Here is a 22,123-nt window from a genome sequence, read left to right on the forward strand (position 1 = left end):
TTAATCAGGAGAACAGAATATTCATCTAAACTGTTTTTAGGGAGCTTGTGTATTTTTCGGCTACTTATGGCATTCCCAAGACATGGGACTGACATTTCTTTTAAGTTTGTTATCATGACCGGAAGTACTACTTGAATCAGGTTTCCTCTGGGGCTTTTCAGGAACCTTGTTTCTCCTCCAAAGTGGATTGTTCTATCCCTAAGCTCACAGTGGAATATGATACTCCCATTTATCAAATATATTTCTGTAATCACCTATAAGATATCTTTAGTCATAACAAGAACAACATTCTGGTTATACATTTAAGTTTGTTTATTTATTTATTTGTTTGTTTATTTTTGACCAATACTTCAATAACTCACTCTCAGAGTCGCTGCTGTTGCTTCTGTTGCTTCCTGGGAGCAACAGAAGTACACGTTGGGGCGGAACAAATGTACTGCAGCATACATTTATCAGGATGACAGCAGAGACAAGGTTATTACTTATTGTTTGTTTGAAAGGTGGGAACTAGAGGAAGGGCAGAAACTGCAACACACGGATAATATTTGGGGGTGTGAAGGAGGCAATTCATCTAAAGCCACTCAAACTGGGGCATATAGGATATTTCTATTTTCAGCTAAGTATATTTCATGAATTATGGATAATTCAGTTTTATATCTATATGAAACCTTTTACAATATTTCAATTGACTGAGATTTTACTCCATATTGCCACTTAAAAGGTATTATGATCCCTGGTCAAAAAATAATTCTATTTGACCTACTGATAAATATCATTTATTGCAGTCACATAATCACGTTTCCTTAATGCACAATATAGAATATCAAAATATTTGCTTAAAATTGTCAGTTGTCCTAACCGCTATAAGCGATCCCATTTGAAATTAATGCACTGCAAAGACAAAGTATTTAAAAAGTCAAGTACGAACTGTAAAGATTTAAAACGACAAAAGGGCCAAATGGCCAGATTCTCACTAGAATCCTTCTGTGAACTGAGTCTTTATGGGTGCTGGTGTTGTTTCCCCTTCGCTATTTCCTCCCTTTGCAATTTTCATTGTTCTGCAGCCCACTTTTTCTGGTTCAAAAAGGTCATCTGCTGCAGCTAGGGGACATCTCCTACTAACCATTCCTCAGTTTGTATGCCTCCTCTTACTAAGACAATTCATACCTGCCTCTAATACTTGCTTCTGCCTGCCTAAACCTTCACACTAGCACCACAACACACAATTGTACATTTAAAACCATAAAAAAAATTTGGTTATTCTTCTTCAAACGTGACTACTTTTATTTATTTGTGTTGTTTTTCCACAAATATTTATTTTTAAAGCTTACCAAAAGAGCACCCCAGAGAAATCAAATTGTACAGTTTGGTAAGTAGATGAATAAACTATGGCAAGCATGTTGGGACAAAAGAACAGCAGGAGAAGCAAAAACAATGCATTGGTTGCAAAATGGGGTGTAAACTGGAAAAGCTGTGAATTGACATGTGGTACCTTTGATATACCATTGAACATTTTCATAAATATTTATCCGCATAATTCAGACCAGGCTGTTTAATGGAATACCAGCAGTGATTGTAGAGAATTTAGGAGACAGAACAGACATTTATATAGAAACCTTTACAGGAATCGAGGGAAATGAGTTGGCAGACAATCAAACTGATTTATTGGTGCCATTAAGCGTATAAGTCATAAAATCTGTAATTACGGTAAGTAAAAGATAAAGGAGAGATGCAAAAAAGAAAAAGGGGGAGGGAGGGAGCAAGAACGTGTAGATGGGTTTAAGCATTCTATTGGGAAGCAGATAAAAGAAAAACAAAGGATTTGGACAATAGAAACCCAGGTCCTTCTTACTGCCCAATGGATGATGGCTTCCAAAACTGTGTACCACGCACCGCAGCCCCCACCTTCACTATTTATGCAAATACAGCTGGCAGTCCTCTCAACCTGTTTTGCACATTTAGAAACAAACACTTTTACCCTTTCTTCTTCACAAAGTAGCTCAAACTCAGTCAGACTGAGATGCTCAGGAGAGCATCTGTGGACAGCAAATATCAAGTTTTGCCACAGATTTTCAATTATATTTAGCTCTGAACTTTGACTTGACTTCCATAACGCAGGCATTTATTTGTGAGGGTGATATGTCCTGATGTGCATTGTTAGTTTTCTGTCACACAAGCTATTCAAGCCTAAGATAGCATCTCAACGCTAAACATACTGAACGCTAATGTCAGCATTCAGTCCAGATTTCTAAAGAAGATCCATGAATGACCAGGGCTTCCTGAAACACTGGAAAGCTGACTGGGTATAATAGCACTTTGCATCTATCTGAGAGCTAAATAGCCTAATGACAGACTAAAACCATAACTATCTCTCCTGTTGAGTTCATTTATTCAATAATAAATGTTGCTTTAATTTGGTAATATAAAATTGTTTAAAAGAAAAAAATGCATTTAATTACATATCCTGAAAATTCCTCTTCCCCACCATGTCTGTAAAGTTACGCAGCAAAAAATTAACAACAATAATTTGACTGATTTGATTTGAATAATTAGCCTGTCACAGGTTGAAAAAATGTGGGTGTTTGTTTTTTAAAAGTCATATTTTCTCCATGTTCATTCTACATTTATAAATGGCAGAGTTCCTAACAAAATATTTATCTTTGAAATTTAATATTTAGTTAGAAAGCTAAATATTTAGTTTCCAACTAAATGTTTACGTCGGTCACAAATATTCAGCATGCTAGCAAAAATATTTAGCAAGCAACCTAAATATTTAGAATCCTAACTAAATATTTAATTTGAAAGCTAAATATTTAGTTTGCAAGCTAAACATTCCGCTGATGAATTAAGTATATAGTTTGGAACCCTGACATTTATAAATGTATGAACAAAATGGTGAAAATATGACTTTGGAAAATGAACTTTTTTTCCTTTATGACAGGCTAAATAAATATGTTATTTATTTATTTTTGCTGCGTAACTTTAGAAACAGCACAACAGCCAGGCCTTTATTGTGAAAGATTTAGCGGAAATAGTTTCTTTTGTGCTTGTGAACTTTATCTTGTTATACTTTGATAGTTTCGTAGAACTACCGCTGAATAATAATAATGTATGGTGAAGAGGTTCGGGTCCAGCGGTGCCTTTTAATAACACATCATTGCCATGTTTTACCTCAAAACTTACTAGATGTTTGATTGGGAAGAAACAGGTTGCGCCTGCGCTCTGAGTCGTACGTGTTTTTTTGGGTTTTTTTTTTTTTTTTTCCAGCTTGAGATATGCTGGCTTTTCTTGAAAATCAGCAGCAGCTGCTTCAAAGGGCAGAGCGACGGGGACGGAGGAATATCACTGCGATTCATCCGGAGCAGAGGAATCCGGACCGGGCCGTCCCGTCCGGAATCAGACACTATGCTGTTATTTCCTCATGCGTTTCTTGTTTGATGTAGAAACCGCTCTGCTGGTCGCCTTCAGACGTACTGAGATGGTCTATTTCAGCGATGGCTAAGGGTCTTTTTCCACGAGCCTGGGTGAAAAAGTCTTTCTACTTCCAGGTAAGAACTCTGATGAGAAATATTGCTGCGAGGAAACGGATTGTAAGAGAAAGAAAGGGAAAAAGAAGAAGTGATCATATTTTGCGTGTCGCTGTCACATCTGTGTGGTTGACAGCTGGCAGTCGGCGTACTCCTAATTTGACTCCCTGCGCCGCCAGGGAATTACCTGATGAATGTGAATGGCTTGTATACCTTATTACTGACAGCCTGGTTACCACAGGCCTTAACCAGGGAGAATGGAAATGAGCACTTGGCACCTTATTGTAAAAATAGGGTGCAGAGGAGACATCTGGGGGCTCTAAACAGTTACGAACACTATCTAGTGGCATATATTTCCCCCTTGTAAATGTACTCCCACAGATGGATAATTAAGTTTGGATTTCTACTTCAGGATTGCACAAAACACAGTTATATATAAACTGAAAAAATATGGTTCAAGAGGCCCAATAATCAAGGTGATCAGCTGGAGTTAGTAAACATTGATAGCTGATGAGTTCAACTATAGATATTTGGGTCAGAAATTGACTTAAAATTTAAATTTAGTAATTTATTTGACAGGGAAAATGCATAATAATTAAAATTTCTGTAAATGAAATGGCTATTTTACATCCGAGACATTTAAAAACTAACAAAGCTTATACAAAATAAGGTTAGAACTAGTCCTGTCATGATAACAAATTTTGCTGAGCGATTAATTGTCTAAAAAATTATTGCGATAAACCATAATATTGTTTCAAGACCTTTTGACACTGATTTAATGGAAATGACGTAAAAATGCTTGCTATTTCCTGCCATAGATATTATGGCAATTGTATAATAAGTCACAAAAACTATTTTAATGAGTAGCAACCCCGCCCCCTCCAAAAAGCTGTTTGATGCTGCCTTAGATGGCAAGGAGGTGACAGCAGTAACAACAGCAAAGATCCTCCTGAGAAATATAGAACAGAAATATCCCTTTACTGTCCCAAAGGGGAGAAATTCAGGTTCAACAGAATCTAGATAAGACAGGTGGGAACATGGATATTAACACAGTGGTTTGAAAGTAAGAATAAGGGGCTGTACAGTAAGGACAAATTTACAACACGAGACAGATAATACTGTACAGGTATTAAAAATAACACACAGTTAAATAACCATGCAAACAACAGGGATGTGCCAATAACAGCAGGCATGTTTATTAAAAATTAGAAAACTGCAAATAACACTTAACGGCTGCTGGTAGGAAGGATCTCCTGTAACGCTCCTTTGTGCAGCTATGATGCAGCAGTGTGTCGCTGAAGGAGCTCTTAAGTTCCCCAACAGCTTCATGCATCAAATCTGTTGTCCAACAATAATGCTATTTCAGCTTTAAATTGATTCTTCTCACCATAAAAAACTACTTTTTAATGCTTTTAATCCTTAAATTCGTAAATGGGTAGCATTATGGAAAAATTTACGTTTATGACTTTTACATCATGTTATAAAGTCATTACCTCATCAAAAACGTACCTGGAGTGTTGCTTTGATTCTTTCATGCATGTTTGAGAAACGCTTTTATCTCCATGGTAACCACACAGCTGCACAAAACACCTTGGTGAACCTAGTGCATTGCAAGTTCACACATGATGGGAGTAATTGGTGCAGTTGAAATCACTTTCTGCTTTCTGCTGTAAAGCCTTTCTGCTTATCATTTTTTGTTGGAAGTAGCAATGTTATTTGCTACACCACCACTCTTATTTATTTAATGTTACTTTTTGTGTTCATCTAATTTTATGGTTAATGATGTTAAGGGAAATATGGAAAAAGCAAAAAAAAAAAAAATGAAATGACAAGTAAGGTACCGGTTCTGTAGGTAACATTGTTGAGAACTTCCACAAATTTAATTGCCAATTTTTTCTGAAATCCATACGGTGTTCTCACACTATTTGTAGCAGCTGTACAGAAAACAATTAATCGCAGTTGAAGTGAATTTGACAGAATGCAAATTAACAGGAAAAACCACTTATGGTTGTACTAAGAACTCTGATAAACCGCCTTGTGTGATATCTGCAGAAAGATTCATGGAGTCTTGTTTTTGGGATTGAGTAGTGTTGATTGAGTAGTGTTGAGTCCTAAGAATGATTTACAGCAAAATAATAAATGCAAAAACTTTGCTGTTCAGGCTACAATCTCTATTAATGTGAGTCTTGTGGGTTTTGCTAGAAGCTTCAACTTTCATGCCAAGTTTCCCTTCTTGCATTCCAGTAATGAAATAGGATGTTAAATCCACCCAACTGTATCTTTCTAAGGCCATAGCAATCAGTAACCCAGCTGAACAAATGATTCACTTTGCAACATTTGATCCTGTGCTCACTGAGCAGATCTCTTGGCAACGGTTTGCACAAGCAGTTTGTTTTATTTATGAAACCATCTTTGTACACAGAAGAAATGTCCAAAGGTCCCAAGCAGTTTGGGCTCATTGGTTCTGTGTTCTGTTGAGAGATGATGACGTCTGTTACCGGTGTGCTTTGACGTGTTAAATGCCATACAGAGGCTCCTATGAAGCCACTTAGTAGAGCCACAGTTAGGTTGTTATCAGACCTGCTTGATCCTTGTTAGCTAGCTTGGTGACATGTTATCTGACTTGGGGGGGGGGGGTTTCTTCTCGTCATGCATTTTCGTCTTTAAACACTCAAAACTTACTGTTGGATGTTCAGGGTACTGGCCAGAAAGCTCTAAATGGACCAGATCAAAGGTCAGCTCTTGGCTGCAACTTGACAGCGATACTTTGTACAGTTTAGAATCCCATTTAGGGCATTAAATATGGCACAGGATCAGTGTTGTAGTTGGATAACAGTGGCTACTTCCTTGTCACAGAAGGCTGTATCCATCCTGAAGACGGATACTGATCCGATTAACGATAAAGGCACGGTAACCGAGAGGCAATGCTGGCAAGTGAGAAGGATAGTACTCACTAATGTTAGCTTTGGGGACTAGCATGTCTGGGCTGACCACCCACTGGATTTCCTTTTTTTTTTTTCCACTGTTGTCCATTAGCACAGATAAGCTAGCGTTAGCCTTGATATGCTGGTGTTAGCCTTGGATAGGTTGGCAAGTAGCATCCCTAGGCTGCTCATCTTCAAATTACACTTTTTTTCCTTTAAATAAAACTTTATCAAGGAAAATGGTTGGACTACAATATCTATAAGCGACATACATTAGATGTATTGACGTGTCTAACAGAGTTAATTGTACACCACGCACATACATGCTGTGTTATACAGAGCTGAAGTTGGCTTCCTATTGATGCTTCAAATTTGGCACGTAGCTAAATGTCGCTCAGTTAGCATTGCTTCCCTTTCATTAATCAGATCAGTAGCTGGCTTCAGATTGGATATAACCTCCGCTGACAAGCTGGATCTGCAATGGTCTGAATTATAGCACTGATACCATGCCATATTTAGGTAGCTGGATGGCTTATTTAATGAGTTTATAAGGAAGAGTTTCTAATTTGAGATCCCTGCTCAAGTCCTAAGAATCCTGCTGGGTTGGTCACACGGCCAGAAAAGAGTAGCCCAGGCTTTAGCCTATCGGCTGCAATAACTACGAGTGGTCGATGCTTGACAAAGGTAAACTAAACGTTGGCAGGTGGCAAACCTAATTCATTCAGCCATGCATGATTTATTACACCCTGACCCCTGTCCTGAATCCTGAACTCACTGGCTGTTGGTTGTTAATGAAGAGGAGACAGTTGGACCTCAGGAATCTGCTGCTTGGGTTTCACTTTTTTCATTCAAAAGGTTTCCACCATATTCATCACTCAACCAGCTCAGAGTGTCAGGGTATGACTCTCCTGTTGCAGCTTTTTTTCCCTCCACTCTAACCCTTTGTCTTGGTACTTTTTTTTTTTTTTTTAGACTTTCTGCATAGACTACAGTAATGCATGTCTAAGCAGTTCCATCTGACAATGAAGAGTGCTTGTTGTGCTCCCTGTTCTTTCCCCAGGGTCCGTCTATCTGTGTGTTCATCTCTTTGGGGCAGACATTGTTTGAAAGCTAAACAGTTTAGCAGAAGGTAAATCTGTCCAGCTTTAAAATTGATACTTTGGTTGTTTTTTTTGTTTTGTTTTGTTTTTTCAAGTGGGACTATAGGGACTAATTATGAGGAGTCAGCATCTCATTTGCAGTAGATGGCAGTCAGGATGATCTCTATTCAGAGAAGAGACAATGGGATCATTTAAGTGCTAATTTCTGTCGTGTTAAGCCGCTTCAAGCTTTCTCTATCTCAGAACGCTTACAGGGCAACTGATGGACAGAGAGACATAGACGCTCTCAATGAGCTCCACTCCTCAGTAATTAATCAGTAAATACGTTTAGAATCACAACTAAACTAAACATATAGTTGACAATACAATGACTTCATTGATGAACGTTTTATCGTCTTGTTCAGAAAGTTCTGGTTCTTGTCTGTTGGTTTTGGTGTCTGTGCAAAATTTCCTCATGTTACTCCAACATAATGTCATCAATGCACTCAAGCATACATTCCATGTTCATACAGTCACAGGAGAAAGAGAGTGGCTCACCACTTTGTTGGGTCTGGGGGGGGTTGGACTTTTTCTGGGTCATTGGCACATCTTAACTCTTCCTTCGGTCATTCTGTTGTAGATTTGCTGCTGTTTTTGGGATCATTAACATGCTGATGACCCAGTTTAAGGCCAGCTTTTACTGACGGACTGATGGCCTCACTTTTTGACTCTAGAAGAATTAAATGCACAACACTGCTTTGGTCTCGTCGAGTTTGGTCCTTCATTCAGAGACTTCTGATTCAAAACTTTCCAAAAGGGTTGTGCTGCGATATTAAGACGCTCTCTGTTGTCAGCCCTTTCCAAACAAACTGTTTTTCTTCAGTCTTATTCCAATTGGACTGACATGAACTTTGACGTTCTGATGTCTCTGAATATTGCACAGTCTGAGATGGGAAGCTGTAGTATTTTTGCACTTGAGAACAAATTTCTCGCTTTAGAATCATTGCGTTCAAACAGATTGGAAAATGTCCTTTAGTACTTGCCAGGTTGATCGGCAACGTTTGCTTTTCTAGAATCTTTGCTCATGTCTTTGCTCCTTGGTGTTGTGTTGACGCTTATTTGTGGGCTCATCTGTGAGCAGGAGAGATCCAATAACTGAAATGCAACAGTGATAAGATGGTAAAATATACATGACTCAATGATCGAACAGTCAACTGAAGATGTTCAGTATGTTTGTCATCTTCATTACCATGGCTGTGACAGTAAATGCCATTCTAAGAATGAGACACTGAGGTGATCATTATATGGGGCTGTTTTGTAGTTATAACATTTTACACGGTAATTCATTTTGCATTGACTCATTACCCTTGGATATTGTGTATTTACATTTGTTTATGATGCTGTGACCTCCACACTGTAAAAATATTATCTTTTGATTAGAGCTACCGTCTCATTCAATGTGGAAAATCCAAAATACAGTTTTTTTAGGGGGGTGAGGGTAAATTCCAGTGTTCTTTAAAGATTTCAGATTTTTAAGCACAACTTGGGCCTTTCAGGTTGATCAGACAGGAACCAGGAACTTGGAATTAGTAAGCTATGACTTCCTGTTTCTCTGGGTTAAAAACCTGAATATGACCCATTTTTACCACCTTTTTACTTATCTTCTTTACAAATGCAAATATGGAGATTTCAAAATTCAATTTAGTTTTTTTTAAGCACACCAGTTCACAACATTTTACAATATTTTTTTTAAAAGAGGAGATTCAATCCAACGATGCACAGATTCCATGTCAAGCACATGACATTCCAGTTGCTCCAAGTTATCAAACTTATTTTTCAGATTGGTTAAGTTTCCTATCTAAGGAAACCCAGCAGGTCGCATCGACTGACAAAATTCACTAGTTATGGATGAACACGTAGCGACTGAACACAATCGCTTATGCTGTTGAGTTTACAGCAATCCCTCATACAGATCATGGAGCCACAGTGGAGAAGGAAAACTCCTCTTTAGCAAGAAGAAACCAGAACCTGACTCTGAGTAAATGGCCTTCTGTCACGACCGACTGAAGGTTTGAGAAGATGGCAAATACGCACAAAAAAGAAAAGAAGCATTGGTCAAGGAGAGATTTCTAATTTAAAGAAAGGTTAAAGGTGGTACTAACTTCATCTAGCTGGTTTTAAAGCCACAATAAAACAGGGTGCATACTGTTAGCCACAACAAAACCCCAGCCAATAGTTTTGTCTAGCAGTCAGTGATGTTCTGTGTTAGGAGCATAGGGACCTATCAGATCTTTGATGTTTGATGTAACTGATTATTAAGAGCTTTATATGTGAAAATTAGCATTTTAAAACTTTATTCTGCATGTAGCAGGGAGGCCAAAGAAGGTGAAATATGATTGTTGTTATTTTCATCTGGGTTTGAGTAAACTCCCAGTGAACTGAATTACAGAATTTTCTGTAATTCTCACTTCTTGTGAGTTTGGTGTGACTCCAGGATGGAGAGGTGGAGACGCAACTGTGATGTTTATGTAGGCCTTAGTTCAAAAGGCCTTGGAGAACATTGTTGGCATCAAGAACATCACCTGGAGATTTTAGATAATTGGGTCTTTCTGCTGGGTACTGACAGACAATATGGGGTAAATCAACACAGAATGAAATCTCAGACAGAAACGAGTTCATACTTCTTTTTACCACAGTTCACTGTCTCCAAAAACAGAGAATAGAATGCACACATTTAATAATCGTTGCAAATATAAAGACTATCATAACAAACAACAGACCCCTGCCTGTCCTGTTTACATGTTACAGTAATCAGAGCAAATCCGAGATAAAAAAAAGAAAAAAAAGTGTAGCACCGGCCTCTGGTTCTGTGCAGCTGCAGACTGTGTTTTGTTAGAATGTGCTAGAACAAAATGAGAGACGAGCCATGCTGCCAAAATACACAACATAAGCTGTTCCTGCCATGCGATCAAAGAGAGAATTAAAACGACTTGATCCTCTCAGGAGTAGTTGCAGGACTTGGGTTGAAAACCGGCGGCAGCTTTGTCTGATTACTTGTGTATTGTCTCTGATGCAAGCTGTTGACCTATTTTTGTTCTTTTCACTCTTCAACTCTTACTTAAACTTACTTATGATTTAATATTTTAATAAATCAACACACTGTGCTCAGTCATCCAGTTTGACAGGTGACAGGCAATTCAGTTTTGTGCTACATTTTAAAAATGAGACATTTTAAAACTTCCTGTACTTCCTAAGGAACCTTCAGATTTAAAGGTTGGTTGCCAGTGGCGACCTTTTTGCTTTTTAGAGTTACTTCTTGACATATTTCTATTGGCATAGAGAAAGAAAAGTGCTCGCTAATAAAAATAACACATCAAGTAATCCTTAGGGATTTTATCTGGACACTAAATCCAGACTGGTTCTCCCTGCTGGTTACATACGAGTATTGCAGTTTGCCTTCACGTAAAGATTTCCAAGCGTTCAGTTTCTGCTGCTGGGAGTGAAACCTTCAGAGGTTAGCTGATCTGGCTAGCTGCTCCAGTCAGCAGCTTTAATGGAGGGTGAATCACTCCTTTGTGTTGTCAGCCATGATTCTGTTTTTCTGTCCCACCTCGCCCTGACCTTTGTCACTATGGAATTTACTTTACTGGTTGCAATAACATTAACAGTAGGATCTCTGTTGAGACGGACAGAGTAAAGACGTGATAAATGCATCCTGTGACTCTGGCAGGAATTAATTTAGTAGAACTATCTGTAAACAAAAAAGGAAAAAAAAAGTATCCCACGCAATGTAAAGTTTAGATAAAGAAAAAAAGGCATCTGCTGCAAAGAGGAAAGTCATGCTGCCTCAGTTAGTAACCCCATGATGTGGTTGGGGTGGGTTGTGTGTCAATGTGAAATGTGACTGGATTTCATAGACTACATGTTTCTTAAAACGAAAGCAAAAAAGGAAAGAAATGCATTTTTTTTTTATACCAGTTGATTACTGTCTGCTTTTAAACGATGATTCTGTGTCTCTGGTTCTTCTCTCCAGGCTCGGATCTCCTTCGTGCGGGTGAAGTACCTGTTCCTCACCTGGCTCACTATCCTGGTTGGCAGCTGGGTTCTCTACGTTCAGTACTCGGCTTACACAGAGCTGTGCAGAGGACATGAGTGCAAGAACGCTATCGTAAGTGAAACCCCTGAGAATGAAGCAGTGAAATGAAAATAACACACCAAAGTCACATTAATGACTGTTGTAAGTACTTTTCAGTGTCAGCTTTTAAATTTTATTATGTAATAAAGGTTTTCTGCCTTTATTCACCAGAAAATTCTGCTTAAATAAAGAAGCAGTGGAGGAAAAATGACACCTTTAGTGTTTCTATGTGAAGTTAATTTCATCCATTTTCTTTACACCCTTGCCCCTAGTGGGGCTGGGAGGGGTGTGAAGTAAATTATTAGTAATTACTGATTAACCAGTAAAGTACATACATGTATGGACTCTGTGATCTGTTCCATTTTCTCCATGTTGGTCAGAATTAAAGTTGTTTTCCACACCTGAAAAGACACCTATACAACAATCGAATCTACTGAAAATGAAAATTCATAGGTTTTTTTCTTCTTTTTTTAATTATATGCTCTATTCTGTTGATAAATTTCAGAAGATTTTAGGTCTATTAAGTCAGTTCATGTGCTTGTAAAAGTAATAACTTTGATCTTCCTCTATAGCTTTTAAGTTTCTGCACTTTTTTTTGCATTGCTGAGCATAACATCTGATCTCTGCCTTTGCATTTTCTGTATTAGGAACAGATTTACTTTGTGCCTGTAAGGGACTGTGATCATATGGAAAGATCTGGGTTATTAGTGTAGGCATGGGGCGAGATGTTGTAGTACTCGGTTGCTCCTCTAGCTTGTACAAATATGTCTATTAAAAGTGTGCTGAGATTGGAACCTTGAGGACCCCTATAATCTATCTCTGTTTGCTCAAATTCATGAACACAAAACACTAAGTAGTCCAAGTCTGCAAATTGAGTTTAAGCCTAAACATGGCTTGTTTTGAAGGATTGCCAGAAAAACACTACGCTCTTTATTGCCTTGCTATGGAATTCAGCTTGATTCTCATCTCCCTTTTAGTGCTCTGTCTGGGATTTCTTCCACTGAATTCAATTTCTCTGGATCCATTTCATTCCAGTCAATCGGCAAACAGAAGGAGGAGTTGTGAACAATGACATTGATTTCCGGTGCTGTTTTACAATTGTAGTCTGCCTATCTAGGATTGCTTCCAGCAAGCAATCATTTTTCCAAAGCTGAGAGTCCAGACCCTACAGTCATGGCCAAAAGTTTTGAGAATGATTCAAATGTAAATTTTTACAAAGTCTACTGCTTCAGTTTTTATAATGGCAATTTGCATATACTCCAGAATGTTATAAAGAGTGATCAGCTTAACAGCAATTAATTTCAAAGTCAATATTTGCCTAAAAAATGAACTTTATCCCCCAAAACACATTTCAACTTCATTGCAGTCCTGCCTTACAAGGACCAGCTAACATCGTTTCAGTGATTGCTCCATTAACACAGGTGTGGGTGTTGATGAGGACAGGACTGGAGATCAACCTGTCATGATTAAGTAAGAATGACACCACTGGACACTTTAAAAAGAGGCTGATGCTTGGCATCATTGTTTCTCTTCTGTGAACCATGGTTATCTCTAAAGAAACACGTGCAGTCATCATTGCACTGCACAAAAATGGCCTAACAGGGAAGAGTATTGTAGCTAGAAACATTGCACCTCAGTCAACAATCTACCGCATCATCAAGAACTTCAAGGAGAGAGGTTCCATTATTGCCAAAAAGGCTCCAGAGAGCCCAAGAAAGACCAGCAAGCGCCAGGACCGTCTCTTAGAAGTGTTTCAGCTGCGGGATCGGGCAACCAGCAGTGCAGAGCTTGCTCAGGAATGGCAGCAGGCAGGTGTGAGTGCATCTGCACGCACTGTGAGGTGGAGACTCTTGGAGCAAGGCCTGGTCTTAAGGAGGGCAGCAAAGAAGCCACTTCTCTCCAGGAAAAAACATCAGGGACAGACTGATATTCTGCAAAAGGTACAGGGAGTGGACTGCTGAGGACTGGGGTAAAGTCATTTTCTCTGATGAATCCCCTTTCCGATTGTTTGGGACATCTGGAAAACAGCTTGTTCGGAGAAGACGAGGTGAGCGCTACCACCAGTCTTGTCTCATGCCAACTGTAAAGCATCCTGAAACCATTCATGTGTGGGGTTGCTTCTCAGCCAAGGGAGTCTGCTCTCTCACAGTCTTGCCTAAAAACACAGCCATGAATAAAGAATGGTACCAGAATGTCCTCCGAGAGAAACTTTTCCCAACCGTCCAAGAGCAGTTTGGAGATGAACAATGCCTTTTCCAGCATGATGGAGCACCTTGTCATAAAGCAAAGGTGATAACTAACTGGCTCAGGGAACAAAACATAGAGGTTGTGGGTCCATGGCTTGGAAACTCCCCAGATCTTAATCCTATTGAAAACTTGTGGTCAATCATCAAGAGACAGGTGTACAAACAAAAACCTAGGAATTCTGACAAAATGCAAGCATTGATTGTGCAAGAATGGACTGCTATCAGTTGGGATTTGGTCCAGAAGTTGATTGAGAGCATGCCAGGGAGAATTGCAGAGGTCATGAAGAAGAAGAGTCAACACTGCAAATATTGACTTGCTGCATTAACTCATTCCAACTGTCAATAAAAGCTTTTGTTACTCATAATATGATTGCAATTGTATTTCTGCATGTGATGAAAACATCTGACATACACACATGAAAACCAGAGGGCAGCAGATCATGTGAAAATATAATATTTGTATCATTCTCAAAACTTTTGAGTTTTACATGGCTGTATGTTCGCAGCAAAGCGTAGAACCAGAATTCTCTAAAATTCACCATTTTCTTTTCCAAGTGTGATAAGTACAGGAGGGGAATCATCGATGGCTCTGCCTGCAGCAGTCTGTGTGAAAAAGAAACGCTCTACATGGGCAGGTGTCTGTCTACGCTACCAAACAACCAGGTAGGAGACACTATGATTTCTTCTTAAACTACTATTCACTATCATTTAGCATATAGTAGATGGTGTTTGATTGACGACGTGCTTTTATCCAGGTGTACACAGGAGGCTGGGGGGACCACGGTGGGATCATCCGCTGCAAACTGGGGGAGGTGGGTCACTACGAGCTGGGTGAGGAGCCGGAGCCACGAAGAGAAACCCCGGTGTTTGACAAGCCTAACAGAGGCACCTCTGTTGAGAAGTTCAAAGAGATGCTCTTCAACCATCTCAAGGTGGAGGAGCATCCACCTGCGTGATTCAAGTTTGCACAGAACTAAATCCTTGATGGATGAAAGCCTTACATGTCTTCCCTTCTCTACCAGTCCAAGCTTGGAGAGCACGCGGACCTCCCCAGTCTTGTCAGCCAGATCCTCTCCGTCGCCGATGGCAACAGAGATGGACGGGTGTCACTCCCAGAGGCTCGTTCAACGTGGGCCCTTCTGCAGATGGATGAGGTATCTCGCATGGTAGTTTAAATGTCCTAGCTTGCAGAGTTGAAGAGTGATCTTATTGTGGTCCTTAGATAAGATTCATCAGGTTCGTCTTCAATTTGAAACGAAGAGCCTCAGTGTTGCTGTTTAATTCTGGTTGAATGGTTGGTACATCTTTTTATTAGAAATGGTGGCACTCCTTTCATATTCCAGAGTATTCCCACTTTCAGTCATAGTCTATAACTTCTCAGTTATAGAGTTGACGGGGTCATTGAGGATTCTTGATATTTTCCTTCTAAAGCTGAGACAAAATTTGTGCTGCTGCATGTTTGCAGTGTCCAAACACTCGACTGTGACCATGTTTCAAACATCTAGTTGTTCATTTGAGTTGAAGAAGGAGAATTTGGAAGTATTCCACCTCAGCCATTATTTTTTTTGGTTTGTGCAATACAGCTATACTTCTGGCAGGGAAAAAGACTCTCAGCTTAACTCTACCACCTCCATGGTGGTAGGTTGCAAAATCCAAACATTCCTATAGTCATTTACTAAACAACTCAGTATTTGTCTAGCTCATATTGTTATGTTGCGGTTTCATCACTGTGGACGTTGATACTTGTGTCCAACCTCTGATTTATTGTCTGCTTGAGTCTTGTTGGTTTTTTGTTTATTTAGAAAGACTTTAACTAATTTCCTTTCATCGATTGTTGGCAGTTTGGGTCAGATTATTGAAACTTTGACACAGTTGGTTGTTCCTATCGGACAATGATTTCACACACAAGTTAGTTTTGGAAATCTTGCATTGGGCTTCAATAGACTTTCCAAAGTTATGACCCCAAACCTTTTGAAGAGTTACTGAATCCGCTTCAAAGCAAGAAAACGGCTAGTTTTTATTTATTGATGCAGAGTGTTTCTCTGTAGCCTTGTGATGACACAGACTTCTACTCTGTTCATTGAGGTGCTGCTGGGCCTGCTGCTCCAGGATCGTGGGCATACACCACGCCTTCTTGGCTACTGCGGAGATCTCTACATGACAGAGCGGATCCCCAACGGGCCCCTCTATGGGTTCTCATTGCCCTGGCCTCTTGTTTCCTGGGTGCCAGGAGGTTTGCAGCGCACCATGGACCAGTGGTTCACCCCTTCCTGGCCTCGCAAAGCTAAAATCTCCATGGGCCTGCTGGAGCTCGTGGAGGACATTTTTCACGGTACCTACGGGAGCTTTCTGATCTGCGACCTCGCTGCCATGCACTTTGGTTACACCGACCGCCATGAGCTCCGGCTCACAAACACGCAAGTGTTGGTCCCTGAAGAGGAGTTCAGGCGCACCATGAGAGTCCTGAAGTGTGAGACAGACGCCGACTGCGTGTATGGAGCGGACTGCCAGACCTCATGCGACCCGTCAGGGAAGCGGTGCAGGGAGGAGCCGGTTCAGCCCAACCTAGCAAAAGCGTGCAGTGTGTTGAAGGACTACATCCTGCGTGGGGTGCCTTCAGAAATGAGAGAGGAGCTGGAGAGGCAACTGTATGCCTGCATGGCTCTCAGAGGTAACGCCGGTCAGATGAACATGGAACATTCGCTCATCCTCAACAACCTGAAAGCTCTGCTTTGGAAACGGATCTCACACACCAAGGACTCATGATGTGGGGGATTGTCGTTTGAAACCATGATCATCAGGTCTCCAAGTGGAGCCGAGTGAAAGCAATGCTGTGATTTATGAGTAGAATATATAATGAAATCATATTTATCACCCTCGAACACTTATGAATAGAGATGCACTGATGAGAACTTTGGGGCCAATTTCCGATCTCCATTTTTTTTATAAAGCATTACCAATTTTCACTCTGCGATTTCTCTTTTAAAACTAGGATGAGACGATATTAAGACACAATTCCAAATATTTTTTTTCAAGCCTGTTTGCTGTGAGCGGTCATATTTAAATGTAGCAGAGGTAACGGCAAGCTGGTGTGTGGGAGCAGCAAAGTTTTATTGCTGTTTTATAACTAAGGAAAAAAAATATTGAACATTTTCAGCTGGATTTAGCATTTTATTAGCAATTAGCATAGTTAGCATTAAAAACAGTATTTTTGGTGTGTAATCCCTTTAGAGTCATTTGATATTTTCAAATTCAGGATGTTTCCTTAAAGGTAGAGGTTTAAATTTCAAACGATTAAAACAAAGCACTTTTACCATAATGCGTTCAACCTTCCTATTAGGTTTTGCCCACCTCCTTTCAGGAGTAGCAAACAAACAAAGGTGCTCTAATTAATTTTTATTTTGTAATGCAGAGTGGTATTTAAGTGTGGCACATTAATTTAACTGTTTGAAACTATTTGAAATACCAAATTTACCATAAATAAGTTAGCAAGTTTAATATCTTTTGTTTTTAAACTTTGGAACAGGTGTGTAAAATACGCCACCACTACAAAATCAAATCAAATGATGTACTTGGGGGGCCCCTGGTGGTGTCAGGGCCCTAAGCAGCTGCTTACCTTACATTTGACTGGGGCCAGCTGCGCACCAGAGGGGGCGCCAAAACCCCGTCTGGAGGGGGCGGCGTGCTGATGATGTTCTCCCATACACTTCAGCGCGCCTTACGCTCCTTCACCTCGCGCACATAACGAGGTAAATGTAGCGAGTTTTACCCTTCACGCATCGTCGCCTCGGGGGGGAGCGAGCGAGTGAGCGTCGCTCCTTCGCCCTGACGTTCCTTCCCTCGGGGGAGGGGGGCACCGATCTATGTTTTCGCATCCACCTGAATAATGTGTAGTTGCGCCACTGCCAGAGTGGAATAATATCTTTGAGATAATGACTTGGTGACTAATTCACTTGTTCTGCCAAAACCATCCTACAGTGGATCTACATCACCTTTACTTTGAGATGAAGAAGTATTAGAAAGTCAGAGTGCACTTTTAAAAAGGATGAGACAAATATTTGATCAAATCCACAGGGGACCACTGTTAGCGCTGCACTCCTTTATTTTTTGAACTACACTTAGAAAACTAAAAACGAAATATAAACAAAACATGCACATCGAAAATGAAACTTAGAACTGTTTTATAACTCACTAAATGATAGTTTTTTGAGGTTAGAAAACAGGATTCTTTCCTCCATGCTTAGAACACACTATGACTTTAGTAAACTCAAACAGTGATAGAAAGAAGAACTACAAAGAGGCAGCATGACACTGATGTAAACTATGGTACAGCTGCTTATGAACCTTCTATCAACAAGAGATCTAATGAAGCTTTGCTTTCACTTTCTTATTATCACAACATGAGATGTAATGTCATTGCCGAAGCTGTAATCTGAAAATTGAGAGCTGGTCAAAGGTTTACATTATTGTACTGGATTTCCAGATTTTCAACAGGTTCTTTCTGGGCCCAGTGATTGTGCAACAAGGTAAATTTCAAACCCAGCCTGGGTTTGTGTTTGGGGTCGTTGTGTCTTACAGGTTCAGGCCATTTGATGTGGTCAAAGAATATGCTGTCTGAAATATCCTGACAATTTCCTTTTATTTAGGGTGACGGTTTGGGTCAGAGGAATGAGACTTTGATGCTGTCGGGTGTTCAAACTGGAAAACAGTTCAAAGACATTTCATAAATGGTTTGGTAATACATAAAGCCAGCTAACAATGGAGCTGACAGAAATCACGCCACTAATGGTCCCGTTTACTCAACTGGAAATCAGCTGTTAATAAGCTTAGGCTCCATGTAAAAACAAAAAGGGAACTACAAGCTTCCCGTTTTCAAATAAACCAAGCATATCCAACCCTGGAAACAAAGCATTACCATGGTTACTGCCAAGTTAGAATGACCTACTGGCTCATTCTATGTGGTCTACTGATTGTGTTCAAAATAATAGAAGTGAGATGTATTTTAAAAAAAACAAAACCAAAAATAAGACTGGTAAATTTATTTTCAGAAACAGAAATGCATTATAGAGGGAGAACATGCAAACTCCATGCAGAAAGACCCCAGGCTGGGATTCGCACCCAGGACCTTTTTGCTGCAAGGCAGCAGTGCTACCAACTGTGCCACTCTGCAGCCATAAAACTAGTTATGTTTTCCTCTGTAAAGTATTTGAATCATTCTGGTAGATCAGCCTGTTATTTTCAGCAATTCCATTTCTGCCCTCTCTTCGATCAGCATTTCAGTCAAAGAAGCATCTTCTTCTGGACGTCGCCTGGAACAATATTCCTCTGCTTCATCCTTTAAATGAGGAACCAACCGCTTGACAGCTAGAACTTCACTGACTGAATTTCACACTATTATTTTGAACACACCTCCTTTTAATTAATGGCTACAGCAGGCTGCGGGTCATGTCTCCACTACATCTAGAGCTAAATCAGTTTAGCACCTAGAAATATTTCCACTAAAAACCGCTGAGTCGGTCTGATGTCGCTATTTTAAACATGATCTTAAGTGTTGACGAGCGTTAACCGTCTGATGGCTAAGAAATGAAGATCAGAAAGGCTTTGACTTGTCCAGGTTAGCATTGTCTGAGATGGTAAGACAGGATAAACTGTACTCTAACTCCAAACTGTGCGTAAACCTTTGACCTCAGTGGCCAAATTCAACTGACAGGCCTTCATTTCAGTCTGAGTGTCTTTATGCTCTCGAGCACAGGAATGTTTTTCTCAAATGTCTGTTTTCAAACTGCAAGATAATCCCTCCTGGCGCCATATTTGTTGACATAGTTACAACTAATGGGTCAATCATGACTATGACACTGCTGCAGAACATAGTGGTGAATGATCTTTCCTTTTATAAAGGATGTTTCTGAACGCTACAAAAACAGCCTTGGTGTTTGTTCTGCCCATATGTCTTGAAATAATTATTTTATTGTTATCAGACCAGAAGTAATGGAAGTTCATATTTTCTCATTGCTTTTGTCCAGATTAACTCTGATCTCTGAAGGACACGGATCAGAATCCATCATGTCATGCTGTGTATCTGTGTTCATCACTCGCTGTACCGGGTGTTTCTTACACAGCGAAAAACTTCACGTGTAAATTTTCCATGTTTGTATTTCTCACTAAAATGATCTGTAAAACAGTCTATTTTTGAATTCTGTGTCACACATGATGCTGAAGTTACTTTAAGAATGTTTACCGTCGATGGAAATGTGATCTTAGACATCCAATGCTGATTGTTTTTTTTTTAAGGTTCCTTTTCATTGTAGCTGGATTCAAATATGACTTCAACCACTGAATTGTAGACTTAGCTGACCTGTAGAGAACATCAACATTGCAGTCAGTGCTGCCTTGAATTGTGATGTTTACTATTTGAAGAAACCAGCATGATTTTTGCACAATTAAATGCCATACCACTTACTGTCCTGAATGTAATGTGTCTTTATTAGGATTCACTTGAGAGTTTGAGCTCAAACAGTTTAAAAGATGAGTTGTTAAAACAAGTTGATCTTTGTTTTAAGCAGAAGTGACTCAAAAGAGAAAATCAGTAGGAAAATGATCAATTTTGACTACAAACTGAAGCAGGAAACACTAAACCAGAAACGGGTGATCATTACTTGTGTTGCATGTTCCCTTAAAGTCAAAGTTGAACCTGAAAATACCATCTTCACCATGTTATAGAACCAGTGGGATTATTTTATATGCTCAACAAGCAGGTTACTGTTAGCAGTTTAAAGCTGCACCGATTGCAGATTTTTGGCCGATTTTAAAAAAAAAAAAGCCTGTCTTGCCAATTCCGGTTTTAGTTAATTTTTCTTCTTCAGCCATTAATTGCAAAACAAAAGGTTCTGATTCACTTTCAAAATGCTTGAAGTCCAGGGTGAAGTTTCTAGGCAGTCATGACTCTGGGAGTGAATCTGAATCTGCAGCAGTTGATCTGTTTTCTTTAGTACAAAGTTTGAGCAGCCGCCTGGGAGACGGTAGAGCGCTCGTTGCCTTCCCTCCCCGATAAATTTTTTATGTGGATGCCAATTTAATTTTTAATTTTTTTTAGTTAGTTCCTGCTCTAATGACTATGGTATTGTTGTGCTGATGGAGCAGCAGACTGGAACTCCATGGGCTGTTGAGGGGAATATAGAGACACCAGAGGTAATATTAAAAGCTGCTGGGTTTCCTGAACTTCTCAGGCTAATCTCCATGCCGCGCTGCAACTAAGTTATTGATTCAAAATGAGCCCCAAGAGTTTTGAGTGAATGTGCTGAATGGCACATGGTACAATTGTTGGCGAATTTTATATAAATCTTAAGTCTGAATTTTATTCCTACATAAATCTGAATCATTCATATTTAGACAAGCCCCTGCATTTCTCACATCTTGTACTTGATATAAAACACTGTAGTGACATGCTAACTCAATGTGACAGTCATGGTGTGTGTGTGAAAGATTTATGAACAAAAAGTGGAAATGAACCTTTTACTAACTATGCCTAAGGATTACTGCAAAGCTGTTGGGAGAAGATTCCCAAAAGGAATTCTAACTTTTGGGAACCTTATGGTAATTTGAACAGTTTAAGTCTTAAAGGGGCAGTATGTGATTTCCAGCCACATAGTATTTAATAGCACAATCAAGTAATTGTTACCTTTGTTATAAAAATGCTACATTAACAAATGACTTTGAAGAAATTCAACTTTATAATTTAGTGCCTTGAAATTGGGCCTCTGTCTCTTTAAGAGACTTGCTCTGTCCAACACTCCACCTTCAGGAAGTCATCACAACATGGCTCCTCTATTAACCCTTTAACAATTTTAACCAGTGTTGCTCTGAGAGGAAGCTCCTATGAGCTCAGCAGATGCATAATTCCCTCAGGTGTTTGCTGATTGCTCCTGGCTAGTCTGAAGGAGCAGAGTGGGAGGGGCTTTGTGAGGCAGAAGCTTTGAAGCTTGGAAACTGCAACTCAGGAGTTGCGCCTGTCCCACCCAGGTGTTTTGCACAGCTGAACAGTTGCCAGGGGAGATTTAAGGATCATGAAAGAATGAAGGCAACACTCCAGGTATGTTTTTGATGAGGGAATAAAATCCTGATGTAAAGTTTAAAAAATATATATTTTACACAATACTACCCCTTTAAGGTATCAGATACCATCATTGCGGACTGACAACTTAAAAGTACTTTT

General features: G+C 39.7%; 1 protein-coding gene across 1 annotated transcript; it reads left to right on the forward strand.

Moving 5' to 3' along the window:
* Positions 1-3,067: 3,067 nt before the first annotated feature.
* dipk1aa (divergent protein kinase domain 1Aa) lies at positions 3,068-20,371 on the forward strand. The gene is made up of 6 exons (XM_008433369.3): positions 3,068-3,548; positions 11,564-11,698; positions 14,467-14,574; positions 14,667-14,843; positions 14,934-15,065; positions 15,997-20,371. The coding sequence occupies exons 1-6, from the start codon at positions 3,495-3,497 to the stop codon at positions 16,675-16,677; spliced, it is 1,287 nt and encodes a 428-aa protein (XP_008431591.1). The 5' UTR covers positions 3,068-3,494; the 3' UTR covers positions 16,678-20,371.
* Positions 20,372-22,123: the final 1,752 nt, after the last annotated feature.

Source organism: Poecilia reticulata, chromosome 17 (genome assembly GCF_904066995.2).
Source record: "Poecilia reticulata chromosome 17, P_reticulata-male-v2, whole genome shotgun sequence".
Taxonomy (NCBI): Eukaryota; Metazoa; Chordata; class Actinopteri; order Cyprinodontiformes; family Poeciliidae; genus Poecilia; species Poecilia reticulata.

Bases quoted from the DNA above. Each gene is read 5' to 3' on its own strand.
- dipk1aa (XM_008433369.3), top strand. From the start codon at position 3,495: ATGGCTAAGGGTCTTTTTCCACGAGCCTGGGTGAAAAAGTCTTTCTAC. The intron at 11,699-14,466 runs GTAAGTGAAACC...TTCTTTTCCAAG, and splicing joins ATGAGTGCAAGAACGCTATC to TGTGATAAGTACAGGAGGGG. The intron at 14,575-14,666 runs GTAGGAGACACT...GCTTTTATCCAG, and splicing joins CTACGCTACCAAACAACCAG to GTGTACACAGGAGGCTGGGG.